This window comes from Platalea leucorodia, assembly GCF_965183815.1.
Source record: "Platalea leucorodia genome assembly, chromosome: Z".
Lineage (NCBI taxonomy): Eukaryota > Metazoa > Chordata > Aves > Pelecaniformes > Threskiornithidae > Platalea > Platalea leucorodia.
The window spans coordinates 71,825,397-71,840,460 of NC_138858.1; the positions used below are offsets into that span (position 1 = coordinate 71,825,397).

Below are 15,064 nucleotides of genomic sequence, written 5' to 3' on the forward strand. Positions count from 1 at the left end.
AGGGGGCTTTTTTATTCATTTTGACATGTTCATGGTTGCATGAACAACAAGAGATGTGAGAGCTCATTATTCACAGAATTATTATTACATCACTTGAGTTATATGTGACCACACCATTTTTTTAGGGAAAAAGCATCATTTTTTAGTAGTGAACCGTACGTACCTTACATCATTCATATTATGGCAATGCAGTTCAATTCCCTGTGCATGAATGTTCCTCACCTTTATTAACCTGTGACATTTTTTGCGTGGGCTGTCCTCCCTGTTGTTCATGAGCTCTATGCCTGCTCACGAAGAAGCATGAGCAGTATGTGCACACACATATGGACAAGCACTTAGTGAAAAGAATTTTTCTTTTTCAAAAAAGTGTAATTGATTTTTCATAATACTCTTTCAACCAACGTGTTCTATAAACAGTGTCAGGAATGCATCACACTTTTTGTTTCAGGAAACGAAGCATTTTTCCCAATCTTTTATGTAACTTCAAGAGGAATCAAACTTTAAATGCCAGAAAGAATTCATAGTCACCTTTTATGAAAATCAGTTTAGCTTTTCTAACTTGCAAAGTAAACTTAGGAGAGGGAAAGTGTTAGCTGGAGGTTCTCCCTATATTTGTATAACTTTTAATATTTATTTATATTATATTTATGTAACTTTAAAAAATATTTTAAATATTTACTCTGAATGTACCCAACGTTTTATGTGTTTATATTTTTACCCTTTGCAGCAAATGTAGTATCTGTGAGTCATGTTTATCAAGCACAAGGTAAGCATTAAGATTTTCAGTCTTGCAAACAATGTCTGTTTTCAAAACTGCAGCCTAATACTAGAGGCTCTAAGCTCAGAGTTTGTTAGTCTTACTGCATAAGCAAAAAGCCCTTCAGATAAAATGTAACATGTATTTTTGAAGAGCAGTGGATTAATTAGTGTTACCTTATTAAAAAAATAAAAAAGTTGGCTTCATGCCTCGTGTACCAGAAAGTGGAAATATTTCATCATAAAAATGAGTTTTTAAGTTGCACTTCAACTGAATAGTCTAGCACCACTGAACTGTTAAAAACCCTTCAAGTGTGCTCTCCTTATTTTGACTTCTAAAATACTAAAATTTGGTACTGCTTTTGAACTTGATGGGATTGTTTCACAGTCACTGTTTCCTAACACAGTGTTAAGTGGGGCTTCAGTTGCTGGAAGTCTGAGGAAAATCAGTACACTCATCTCTGCGTTCATCCTTTGAGCTGTTGCTTTGCTTTTGCTGTACAAATTTTATTTCAGCAAGGCTGGAGAAGCCATGAGGCTTTTGAGAGCCGGAGTGGCAGTGGTTCTGTGCAGCTTTAGTGCAGTGTTCAGGTGGAGATCTGTGTTTGGTAAAATTTAAAAGTGTGGAATTTATCTTTTGTACATTTAGGTGTTCATATCCAAGATGTTTCACGTCCTTTGGTAGGCTTAACTTTCACATGATCGCTAAATGAATCTTTCTATAGCGTGGTTTTGAAGACTGATGCATGCTTCCTTTGTGTATTTGCTGTCTCCACATGGCTAGTTAATACCGACTTTTCATAAGGAAAACCATAAAGCTTTCAGATGTGCCTTCTCCTTTTCATATTTGTCAATGGAGAGCAGTTGTTTTTGTGATACTCTTCTCATGTCACAGCTTCGTTTAACCAAGCTTACCTGGATGGGTTTTTTTAGATGTTTCTGCTTGTATGTGATTTTTATTGTTCTTTGTGGTTTTCACTTTCTGAGTATTTTTATGTTTTTAGTTGCAGCCAGGTGGTGTTACCAGCTTACATCTCATATGCTGTCCATTATGCACTTTGATCTTGTCCTGACCTGTTTTCCTCCTCACTAAGTATCTCACTTTAAACTAACTTGTCAGTATTTTATTTTCTTTTATTTTTTTCCCTTTTGTCTTCTCTTCTTCCCCAGCTTCCTCATACAGGACCTAAGCTGACATACAGATCTTAAATTGATTCTCAAACCAAGTCTTTGCTTGTAATAATTCTTACTGAGATATTGTCAATGAATGGAACTACTGGATTTAGTAATGAGATACAAAATTAAACCTGATGACTTTGTCACTTTTACAGGATAAGAACAGCCTGTTAGTTACGATAAAGGGTGTGGAAAAAGGGCGTACTTCTGAAGCCCAAAGGAGGTCTTTAAATATGCATCAGTTCTGTGCTGCAGTTCTTCTTGTCCTCAAACTGCTTTGCTTTAACAAAAATCCTGGGGTGTGTTTGGGGGCATGAAGGAAGGCATAAAAAACAAAACAGCCCAATTCACTGATAACAAACAACCAGAAATGTTGCAGAGTAACTTACTGAATACTGTCCTGACTAAACTGAGTAAACTTTTGCTGTGATATGATGATACCAGTTTCCTAATAATAATAGAAAATATAAAAAATAGTTCTGATGCCTCTTCACAGGTGCTGTTGTACTCAAAATTTCATGCTTTTCTGAAGCTGAAAGAATATATATGCTAGTTAAAGATACAACTGTCAATGACAAGCCTCTGAATGCTGTGGTGATTCCTGAAGTTATGGTAAGAGATAGATTTGAATTTAAAATATCTCTTTAAAAGAAAAACAACTACCTTAAGACTTTTTCTGCTGGAAGTAACTGAAAATACATTTTATTCAAAGGAGCCGTACAGTGAGTTTCTGTAAGTAGTGTCATGAAAAAAAATACTTGAGAGCCTGTACTTCATGTATATGATATACTTCTGTGAGTTGTCCTGTTACTGTTGAGTTGTTAGGAATAACTATACAACTGTACAACCACATAACTGTATAACTATAAAGGGGAGAAAACCAATTTTTCTTTCCTCTTTATTTCTTTCAATGATCAAAAAGTTAGGTGGTGTTTTAGTTTGCATGGCATGTTTTAGTGGCATGTCTTAAAATGCTTACAACAACTTCGTTTTGGTGAGTAAATGTGTTTCCTCACTAACCATGAGCTAAAGTAGTACTGCTAATCTTCACATTTACAGTGCCTTCATTGCCCCCATTCTGTAGCAGAGGGAGTTTGACCTTGTTTAAATGCTGCATTGTGGATTTCAGAGCAAAATAGTCTTTTGAAAGACTTAGTGCAAGAGTCCTTTCACAAATTCAGGCTTGATTCCGATTTATCAATTTTTATGGTTACAAATCACTTCACTATGAATCAGTTGATTTAGTAATAGGTTTCATGCTAACAAAACAGATTCAGGATGAAAAGAGGGAAATAGTTCACTGGGCAAAGTGATTTTTGAGCAGGATGATGTAGGTTCTGTCCAAAGAGAGTGTAGCCATGGTTACTTTCTGCTGAGCTGTTGTCTGTCTTGCAGTTACCATCTTTCTGCAGTTGCATTATGGCAAGTGAAGTGAGGATCTTGGTCTGACTTCTTAGAACTTCACAGAAGATTGAAAATTTAAAAAAAAGCATAATTAGCGCGAACTATGAAACAGCTTTAGATGGGAGGGTCTCAAGTTCAACAGCCGTAGTTGCATACTTACATGCCTGCTTTTGCCATTTAAAGAGTCCTATGCTTGTCAAAGTTTTCTGAAGGCAAAATTATTTTTTTATATGAGCAGATAACTAGTGGCAGTGATTAGATGAAACTGGCAAGATTAAAAACTATCCCCCTCCAAAAAAAGTGAGAGCCTTGTTGTTATGCATGCATAGTCATTATGTTTTGTGAGATCCTTAGAAATCAAGGTCCCCCCTCGTCCAAACTAGGTTTCAGAGTTTCTGTTACCAGAAACAGAAGGCAGCATGAAGATGGGACTGCTTTTGGATGGTTGTTTTTGGTGTTTTTTAGGCAAATGCAGTATAAGCTTAGATTTGGTGCACAGTGTGTGAAGTTGAACATACTCCACTCTGTTGATCCCGTGTGTCTGGTTTTCTGACACTAGATATGTTTGAAGTGAACTTCTTGATGCCAGGAAAATACTGATAATACTATCTGTTACCTGATGTAAGACATTTTTTAGAAACTCCAGTTCAGGGGACTGCTGAGGATGAATTTCTGATATGTAAGAAGGAGAGGGGGGCTGTACATGTGCACATACATTTTATTTCCATTTCAGCATGTATTGTTTATATTTGGTCTTCTCAGTGAAATGAGCCAAGAGTTAATCTAAATAATATTTCAAGTGCTGTTCATATGTGCATTGGCCACGCAGCTTACGCCATTCGCTAATTACCCAGGGTAAACTAATGAGTGATTGTTGACCCTACTTTGGATAGCAATTGGACTGGATGACCTCCTGAAGTACTTTCCAACCTAGATTATACTTTTATCCTATGATACTATTAGCCTTTGTTTATACTTTATGTATGTGACCATTTAAATACAGCACCAGGAAATCCTAATAGAGGAACTGAGCACAATATTAAATTTATGCTGTGTTTGACATTCCTCTTGCGGGTGAAATACAAGGAGATTGGGAATGAAGGGCTAATGTGTAGTCTCAGAAGGAGAATGGGTGATAAAACAAAAGCCGCAGTGTTTTGATTAATGAATGCTTTTTCCAAATTGCAACTTAAATAAAAAAACAAACAAAACAAAACAACCCTTCTTAAAAGTCGATAAAAGCACAGAAGTAAATTGGTGGTTAGCAGGTTGCTAGACCTTCATTTTCCAGAGGTGAGATTAGCTTACTCTGTGTCTGATATACCTTCTAAGGAGGAGGCCCAGTTCTAGTCTGGCATGGTCAGGTCTGCCAGAAGAATTCATCCTCTTATTGTCATTACTGAAAAGTTTGAATGAGGAATCAGTTTGCACTAACTGCTTATTAGAATGTCAAGCAATTAGTGTGATCAGATGTGTTGATCTATTCTGTTTCATGATCTCGGGCCTTTAAGAATTTAATCAAACACTTTTTCATTTCACAATATTCAAATAAATGAAAATACTCTCTTCATTGGAGTGTGAAAAAATACAGCCTCTTACAAAGCTGTTTCGCTGCTGTGTTTAAGGACCTGCAGGGGCAGTTTGGTATCACACTTTGGTAGCATGCCAAGGTGAAGGACATTGCAGGGCTGAATCTTTGAATTGAAAGCTCATTTACCAGGACTCCTTTTGCAGTACTAGCAAACAAGGAGATCGGCAGAGAGTTGTGTGAGGCCAGTATCAGCATGAAGGTGACAAGTTTTTGTGGCTTTATCACTAATGCCACTTACCAGTGGAGCGCCCTCTGATGTACTGTATTTAGGTTCCTTAAGGATAATAGAAAAAGATGCAGGAGTTTCCCAAATGGGTGAAGCTTTCCATTTCATTCATTCCACAAATTCCTCACAAAAATGTGTCCAACTTAAAAGGATGATAGTTTAATGACGCTCTTAGCCAAAACGCCATGAAAAGTTACTTTCCACCCTTCTTCCACTGCTGCATTTCCCCAAAAAGTAAAGAAAAGGCTCGAGCTCCTGCTGTGTTGACCCAGCTGCTTCTCCAGTTGCATTGAGACACCTTGCACATCGTTCCTCATCAGATGCAATGACTCCTTTCTGGCCAGGATGGAGGAAGTTTGTGCTTGGGGCGTCGTGAGTCCTTGCACGTGGGAGATGCTGCAGACAGCCTGCTTGCAAATGTTGGATTTTACTTTTCACTTAGAGATATCTGCAGTTCCTGGAGACAGCCCACCACCCTGGAAGATGCGCCATGGTTGTCGTGCTGGCAGACCTGTGGCTCAGAATGCCTTGTTCTGCTCTGTCGTGAGATGTGATTACATAGTACGCTCAACAGAAAGGGACGCAACAGAAAGGGGATTAGTATGGATAATAAATATCTTGCCCCAGCCTGAAGCTGCGTTGTGCTAATCCTGGCTAATGAAGCAATTCATAGTGACTGTCAGAGTATCTAAATCACACGGCCTCCTTCAGCTGTCTCTAAGAAACGAGGAATAAATTCCTTCCTGAAAGCCAGCCAACACAAAACCCCTCTGCAGATTTCACTCCTCAAGCAGAACACTGAAGCCAGGGCTAAAGGGGGAAGGGAGTCCTCAGGCTGTGAGTCACACATCCCCTTCTGCCCAGTAACAAACTCATTCGTATGTCCCCACTGGGGCTTTATTAAGGGATTAAAAAAAATTCTGCAGCATAAGAGTGCTACCCTTGTGGCCGTAGTCATAACAGAGCATGTACTTTTCAGAAAGCAATGCAGCAGCTCTGCTGTACAAACTGTCATAGAGTTTTTAACCCCTACTGAAATATAATTGTTTTCTTAGAAGCTGGCCTTTATCTAGGGATTTAGCAGTGTTTCTTACTCCTTTAAGTTTAACAAAGAGTGATGATGGGAAGCAAGTTAACTGTAAGGTTAAGCGCTTTCTAGAATACTTCTGTTCATTCTGTATAGATGTGTTTAGTCCTAAATAGGTATAGTTAGGGATTTACATTAGAAAATACTAGAACAAAGATGGTTTTGAGTGGTAAAACTGATCAGTTTGCACTACATAGAGATATTTTGTTAGCTCCAGGTGTTCTCTGCAGCTGCTTTTGAGTCTTAGTGGCATTCAGGGTATTGGGGGTTTTTTTGTACAATATTGACACTTGTCAGTTAGGAAATTTAGATGGCAGTTTTGTAGGAACTGTAAATACATATTTGCAACAATATATATATTTACTTGGGTAAGATCTCAGATGACTTTCCAAAACACAGCTGTGCTTTTGAATGCCTTGGAATTTACCACGTCTCAAAAATCATTGCAATTCCCTGAAGTTCCTTTTGAATTATTTTAGTTACTTGGTTTTAAACTCAGTGTGTTAGAACTTGCCTATAAAAGCAAGTAATATAAAACATGTGTTCAACATGTCACTTCTAAATGTCCAAAACCAGTATTTTTAGAAACTGATTTCCTGAAGAAGAGAAGGTAATCAAATGTTCTTGTCCACATTTGTAAGGTATTTGTTTGACTTGAATGTTGGGCTGTTTTGTTTTCTCTCGTTCTTTTTTGAAAAAGTTTTTGTTTACATTGAGCTGCAGAACTGAGTATTTTTTCTTTCTGTTTTCCCCTTACTCCCCTTTTTTTAAACCCCAGAAGTTTCTGGGCATTGGCCCAAGCCTGAGGCTTCAGATAGCCTGTATTGCTCACAAAGTTGAAATGACTGGAGATGAAATTTAGGTAGTAAGAAAGCTTTGAAGAGGAAGAAATGGGAAGTGTTCAGGTGGGAAGGTAGGGCAGAGTAGGAGCTGGAACAAGGAGTGCAGGAAGGGCACCGTGTGCCCCGTTACCCCATGGGATGTGGCGTTTGCTTTCAGAGCTGCTCTGCCTTTCGTTGCTTGTGGGATTTTCAAAGGACCGTTCATAATGGGATATGGCAGGTGATGGTGCAGGAACTGATGGAGTAACAAGGGCTTTACTTCTGGAAAAGCCGGAACTCTGCTTACTATTTTTATTAATGCCTGTGATGGCCCGAGGGGAGGAAGTCCACTTCTGTCATTGGGATGTGTGGATCCTTGAGCTGTTGACCTTACAACTCAAGAAGTCCTTCCTTTTTGTGACAGTGGCATGCATTGTTTTCCTTAGACTTCCTTTGCTGGCTACAAATATCCTTTCTGTGTGCTTAACAGAAATAAATACATTACCCTTGTCATGTGTTGGGCACGCTTTGAATAATTGCTTCCCCTTTTTCCAATAAAGGCTGAATACGGAGGCGAGAGGTGTTTTGACCTAGCAGTCATCACAGTATAGAGTGAAGGTGGCTCCTCTGGATAAGGCTGTGTGGACAGCTTTGCAGCAACCTAGGTGTTTTGCCAGCAGTGAAACCTTTCCAGTAAAACAAAATTTTGAGGCTCTTCTGCCTCTTTGTCAGCCAAAATCAAAATAGCCCTTGTTTGGCTGATTTTTTTGGAGAAAACATACGTGTTTTCAAACTGAACGTCTCTGGTAGAATCTAAAGGATGAGGAAAGAAGGGGCAAGAGGAGAAGTGTATGCCTGCTCCACCAACCTTCCTTACCTGTTTTGTGTTCCTCCTCCCGGTGCGTTTGCTGTTTGTGCCTGTGAGTCCCGCCGGATGGCGGAGGGCATTTCTCATGCCGGCAGTGACACAGAGGAGAAGGATTTTTATGTGTTTGCAGGTATCTTGACACATCTGGCAGGGTGTGACTTGCAGAGGATTAGCACCCAGCTCTTTTAGGAAAGCAAAATTTGAGGATATCTCCCAAATACTGGGAAGCCCCAGACAATTGTTTGGTTTTAAGTGTCCAGATCAGCTCACAGGTGGACGATGGTCTGGGGTATCTCAACATCAGACTCAAGTTTGCTTCCTCACAAAGTTATTAATGAATTTGTCCTAATTTCTGCATTCTTCGCCTTAGTTCACGCTCTCTGGTGGTCGCTCCTGGACAGCAGCCGACAGGCTCTCTGGGTGCCGTCTCCTCCCCTCTGGAGCTGTCGGTATCTCTCCGCATGTTTGCACGCTGCGGTCATGCTGCGGCCTCACCACCCCCTGAATCATTCTTGTCTAAATTGACTTATATTTAGCACTGGTGTTCTGTTCCCTGTATCCATCCTGTCAGCTGCGTGACAAATTGCTGTTCCCTGAACACTGTCCGATTTGTAAATACAAATTTCCACGACTTGCTCGTTAAAATGCCCGATGGATTTTTCTGGCGTGTACCAGAACATAGTACCAGCGTACCAGTAGAAGTGTGATGATCATAAGATACTGGCACCAAATCCTCCTGATTAAAAATTTTAAATACACATTTTTAAAAGAAGCTTTCAGCCTCTTATTTCATGGGGAGGGGCATGCCAGCGTCTGCCCCGAACACCCTCGTTTTGAAATGTTTTGTCCTTGTAAATTAACATATATTCTAAGATGACCACAAAACTTAAGACAAATGTTTCAATTGTTTTTGGAAGAAGTTCTCTCCGTGCAAGGAAAGTGTTTGAATTGTATGTGACTCTGGAAGTTACCTTATCCCTCATGCTATTCTTTGGCACAGACTGTTTACTGAAAATGTGTAGGAAGGATTACTTACAGTGCCTTTCTTTTTAACATTAGGCTCAACTGTGTAGTTTGAGTGGGTTAAGGAAACTTCAGTTTCCAGAAAAGCAAGATCACCAGCTAACCTGTCCATTGTCTGGACATTGAATCTTTTTATTTATCGAATCTGGATTTTTTTACTAAGCATCAAGGAAGCATCAGGAAATATTACTGAGATACAGTAGTAATTTTCCTGCCCAGTCATGGTTTTGGCTAATCATTTTTCTTGTCTTCTTTCAGGCTTCCAAGATACCACAGAACTGCTGCCCACTTCTTGTATTTGTGAATCCAAAAAGTGGTGGTCTAAAAGGTCGGGATCTGCTGTACAGTTTTAGAAAGCTGCTAAACCCACATCAGGTCTTTGAACTTACCAATGGTGGCCCACTGCCTGGGTACGTCATCGTCCTTTTAAGTTCTTTTTATTTTTGTTGTTTTGTTATTTTTTGAAAGGATGGATCAGATTCACTTGTTGTAAAGATCTAAATTGCTTCTGCTCTGTGCCTGAAGATGAGAGCAGTGGATCACTCATTCTGACTGGTTCTCAGTGTGAAAACAGATGTAAACTGTGAGGTTCTCTAAAGAAAAGAGAATAGAGTAGTTCCTGATGTATATGCTTGTGTCAAGTCTAATAGAGTCCAGTCCTGGGAAAGTCACATGCACTTTACAATAACACATTATTAAATCATTATTAAAAAGATTTTATAATTGAATGGGCATGGAAAGAGAAATGTCACGTTGCCCGATGAGGGCTTGTTTTTGCTTGTATTTTCTCTGATGTTTCATGGGAACCAACAGGAAAGTATAATAAAATTTGCTATCTTGACTCTTGAAACTTGGCCACAATTGCAGAGTTAACAGGGCCTGCCTGATCACAGCTGCAACATTTCTAAATACAAGGAACAGAACATAATGTGCTTGTAGGGAGGCAGGAACCAATTACTTGATTTAATCAACACCACTTTGTTACCAGCTTCATAAAACTGAAAGTGATGGTTGTGGCCTACTCAGAGTAGCCTCATTCCTTCAGCACTGCGTTAACAAAGAACTGTCATAACAAGCTCTTCAGAACAAAAGCTTTTGCGGGAGAAACGCAGCTTATGCAGGAGGCAAGAAAAACAAGCTGCACAGACTGAGTCCTTTGTCAGAACTGTGTAATTCTGTTGTCTTTCTAATGCGGTTCAAGCTGCAACTTCAGTAACTCACTCATTTTGTTTTGCCCATGGAATCCTTCTGTAGCTTTATGGCAAAATGCTTCTGCTTGTTCAATGCTTCTTGTGCAATGGGAAATAAAAATTTCTTTGCAGGATATCTTGGTATGTAGGATGAAAAGCCACAAAAGGTAAGGGCGACCAGGAAAATAGTACTATGAAGAAAAAAATGTACTATGAGTCCTATGACTAAGTAAAAAAAAAAAAAAAACCAACCACTAATCAACATCTCCACTAGGATTTGGAGAGTTCACGTTGTTCACGTTGTTCACGATGTTCACGTTGAAATTATGAAGTTAGATCTCTGTGTCTTTGGTGAAAAAGGAGGTGATAAACAATTTAATTCTAGCTGTGAAGAATCTTAGAAGAATGGCGTTTTCACTCTTTTTAAATGGGTTTATCTAAAAGTTCCTATTTTTTGGTTCACTTTGTTGAAGTTGATCCTGAAACTGATGGTAAAGGTGTGGGGGGAAATTCAATAATAATGTGTTATCTTAAATAACATATTAGGAAGCTTGGCTTTTCCTGTACTACGTTGTACCATTTCTTTTCCCCCTTGCTTTGTTTCTCAATGGAGGTTTCACACGTTCTCTAAAGTCCCCTCCTTCCGAGTGCTGGTGTGCGGAGGGGACGGCACCGTCGGCTGGGTCCTTGGTGCACTGGAGGAGATCAGGCACAAGCTGGTGTGCTCAGAGCCCTCGGTTGCCATCTTACCTTTAGGAACAGGTGAGAATCACAGCGAGCACCGTTCTTCTGAGGGCAGGAGTCCTCCAGAAGGTTTGTCTTTATTTATCCATCTGACAAACAACTCAGTTTTGCAGTAGAGATGCCATGACTCCGTTCTGGCTGGTGTTGGAGAGCAAATGCAATATCAGCTTTTCAAGGAAATGTCAGTCATGCTTTGTGAAGGAAAAAAGAGCAGCAGGTGTGTAGGTATGGGCATGTCCGAGTGGGCAGGAGTTGGAGAGGGCGAAATACTCTCCCCCTGACAACCGCAGGTGCATCAGCCCTTGTTGTAAACCAGTGAACGCAGCTGCTCCCTGGCTCCATAACAGGTTCTTCTATTGCTTTTTGTGAAAACTTTTCAGATGAGACAGCGTATCTGTATGTGATACTAAGCACACGTGCAACCACAACAACGCTTAGATATTTTTTCTGCTTAACTTCTCAGTCCAATCTAACTACTTCCATGACTTGTTTGGAACACCTTGATGCAATTTGATTTGTGGAACAGCGCTGGTGCACTTCTTGATGCTTTTAGCTTACTTACGAAATGCAGTCATATTTTGGGGTTCTTCCTTGTTGCCCAGGTAATGACTTAGGGAGGGTCTTGCGCTGGGGAGCTGGCTACAGTGGGGAGGACCCCTACTCAATTTTGGTTTCCGTGGATGAGGCGGACGACGTTCTTATGGATCGCTGGACTATCCTTTTGGATGCAGAAGAGCCAGCTGAAGGCGCAGAGAATGGCGTTGCAGAACCTGAGCCTCCCAAGGTGAGCTGAGCACCGTTTGGGTTTGATTCTTAGGAACTGTTGTTCTAGCAAAAATCACAAAGAAGTTAGATAACTAATGTAGTTTAATCTTTTACTGCTCACCTGTCTTTGAGCTTGGGCCTTACTGAGCTATTCCTTAGTGAACACAGCATATGTCTGGCTCTAGTGCTTCAGTTTTGGTAGGACTGGTTGGCTGCAGAAACCACTCTGTAGCTGTTTGGCAAAAAGTATCTGATAGAGGATTAATGAAAAGATTCAGGTGAAAATGGCATACCTATTTGCTTCAGCTGGAAAGAAATATATTTCTCAAATAAGAAAAGCTTTTTGAAAGAATACCAAACACTTTCCAGAACACTAGTGAAACTGGAGTGTTGACCAAACAACACTGCCCCCTTCCCCCCCACCCCCAAAGTACTCTCATCTTTCTTTTAACAGTTTAAAAAATGACTATGAGTTGCTAGCATATACAGAAAGTAAATCCTTCTGTCATCTTACTGCCATTGCGTGTCTGTATATGTGGCATCTGTTTTATTTTGGCATCTGTTTTATTTTTTTGGATTGAAAGCCCCTGTCCCTTGGCTCATATTACTTGTTTCTGTTCAGGAAAATAAAAATGTTGGTTGTAGATGGTGACTTCAGAGCTTTGTGTGAATCCTGGTTCTGTGTATCTTCAGACAAAACAAAGAAATCGGACAAGAGGATGGCAAAAAGAAAGTAGGAAATTGTAATAATAGTAGCAGTTGTCTAAGATTTTAGACCAGTTGCTGGAAAATCCTAGGCATTATGTGTCAATTGGAGGATTTAAGTTGCTCAGGTTCCAGCTATTTTTCACTTGGTGAAGACAAGGGTTGATTTGCCCTGACTGCATAATCTGCTTTTTAAAGGTGAAGGGTGGGAGAGTCAAGGACTAGGATAGAAAGGCTATGGAATGAACTGGCATGCAAAGGAAGAATTAATTGCAGAAATGGTTGAAATCTATAGAAACTTGAGATTGGCATATAAGGAGCTATTTAAAATGCAGCTGAGTAGGTGAAGTCAAGTTATTCACTCATCTGGCATAAGATGGTCACCTTCCAAAGTAAGGAAGAGCGTATTCCCAGTTATGTCATGATAAATCCATGGCTGATGCCAAAAATAATAGTGGCATTATCATTCAACGACTTGTGTAGTTGTTGCATAGAATCACTTTGAGAAGTTGGGTTGGGTTTATTTCTGCATTTGTTTTTATTTCTGCCTTAATATGCTTGTTACTTGCAGCTAAGATTAAATTTTGAAGTTTCTGATACTTTGGAAACAATGACAACACATGTCAACAATTGTCTGTACAGCTTTATTTTTAGTGCAGTGTTTCTGGAAGATGTTTTCCAGAATCTGTCAAAATGCAAGTGACTTGGAAGAATCATCTGCAAAGCTTGCTTTTGTTGAAAACTTTGGAACCTCTTCATTTATAAACATAAGGAGGAAATAATACAATTTTTTTGTCAGATTGTACAGATGAACAATTACTGTGGTCTTGGCATTGACGCAGAGTTGAGCTTGGACTTCCATCATGCTAGAGAAGAAGAACCAGGAAAATTTAATAGCAGGTAATCCTGGGGAAACCAGGGGTGAAGGGCAGACTCTGTGGTGTTACATACCTTCCAGCTTACACTATGGCTGATGATGTTGAAATGCTACAGGTGTCCACAAACAATATTGCTTGAGGCAGAGCTGGCACAGGGAGGAATTACGTTAGCCAGGAACTCACAGACACAGAATTGGTTTGTTTGGTTTCTTTTTCTTTTTTTCTTTTTTTTTCCTTTACCAAGAGAGAGCACCAAAGCAGTGTCATTATTTTTCAGTATATTTGTTTGCCAATAACTGCAATGTTGAGTTCAGTGAAGTTTTGAGGTAGTGGAAATATCTCTTATTCAAAGTCTTTAGCAGGAGGGAGGGCAGTGCTGCTACGTGAGCAATGAATACACTGTTCAGAACTTCTGTGTACCTTTGCCACCCTTGCTTAGTGCTGTGCTAGCACCTGTGTGCAAGTAATAAGGATAAAAAAAAAAAATCTGTATCTCAAGTGAGACTGTGATTAAAAAGGTGTGGAGAGAGACCTTCCTCCTTTCTGGCATGCAGATCCATCAATAATAGTACTTTGTCTTCTTCCCATAATCACTGAAATTGATGAGAAAAAGAAATCACATTTGTGTAATTAATCAGTAATTTCTTCTAGAAACTGGTTTTGTCTGCGTTCCCCTATGTTTGTGAGTAAATGTCCTCTAAATTTTCTCTTGGTTGCCAGAGAGACAATTAATAGTTAAAACTATGCAGTATTCAAATCCTAACTATTAAAAATACTCTCTGACCAGTTATGAGTGTAATGATGTGTAATCCCACCTATCTTGCAGTGTTCTGTCTATCATTACAGGCATTGCTCATTTTTTTTTCTTAAAAATGGAATAATACAGGATATTGCTTGTGGTACATTAAGTTACTATTAGGCACTGGTTTGCATTTTCAATCCATTGGATTAAAAACATCATAGGTAGTAAAATCAGGCAATAAGTTTGCATATAGCAGTGCCTGTATATAGTGTATAAAACTGTTTTAGATTTACTTGTATAATAAATACAATGTAAGAGTTCTGTTCATTCTTCATTTAAAATATACTATTCTGACTTTGCAAAGCCACGGCACTTTAAAAGATGTGTTCTTTTCTTATTGCCACTGTATTTAAGGGTTACACTTTGACTTTTATTGCCCTGTGTGCTTTTGATCCCTTGAATGACTGAAATCTCAGTCAGTTCACAGTGCATTGGGCGATGCACCTGCAGTGCATTGGGTGATGACTTAGTACCATTTTTGCAGGCCTTTTACATGCGTATTTGGACACCATGCAAGCAGGCTGTCTTGAAGGCCCTGTGGGAAAGAAGAGATTATTTTTTTTCTTTGTAAATCTGAAGGGCTATATATTTCTGTGATTCAAGATCTGGAAAAGAAACTTGAAATAATGAATTGATAGTGAGGTGTGGTTTTGCAGGAGACAAACAGCTTGTGCAGGCCAACAGTGCTGACACGATTGTTGCCTTTCACTGCCGGCGACAATGATTGTTAAAATTGCTGGCTTTACACTTTCCCAGGATATGCAAGTGCACGTTCTTGCCAGCAAGATTAGCGTTTTTAAAATTATTTTCAGTAAATTAACTAAGAAGGGTGGCTACTTAATGCCAGGTGCAACGGCTGCTGGCATGTGAACTGGCTGCTCTTGAGTGCAGAACAGGAATTTTCAGGTTATGGCAGAAGGAATTGCAGGTTGTCCTTGTAAGAAAAATGGGCCTGAGTGCTCTTCTGAATCAAGACCTGAAGCTGGTAAATGTCCTGAAAGCTGTGTGCTCTCTGGCCTCACGCTGTA

The 15,064-nt window shown here is 39.6% G+C and overlaps 1 protein-coding gene across 2 annotated transcripts in view; it reads left to right on the forward strand.

Moving 5' to 3' along the window:
* The window catches only part of DGKQ (diacylglycerol kinase theta), a gene marked incomplete at its 5' end in the record, with an annotated part of 101,811 nt that overhangs the window by 70,553 nt on the left and 16,194 nt on the right, over positions 1–15,064 (forward strand). For both annotated transcript variants that reach the window (XM_082336758.1, XM_082336759.1), the window contains 6 exons: positions 728–766; positions 2,429–2,544; positions 9,211–9,362; positions 10,756–10,904; positions 11,489–11,670; positions 13,156–13,256. In XM_082336758.1, the coding sequence (XP_082192884.1) occupies positions 728–766; positions 2,429–2,544; positions 9,211–9,362; positions 10,756–10,904; positions 11,489–11,670; positions 13,156–13,256 (739 nt within the window). The remainder of the gene's footprint in view (positions 1–727; positions 767–2,428; positions 2,545–9,210; positions 9,363–10,755; positions 10,905–11,488; positions 11,671–13,155; positions 13,257–15,064) is intronic.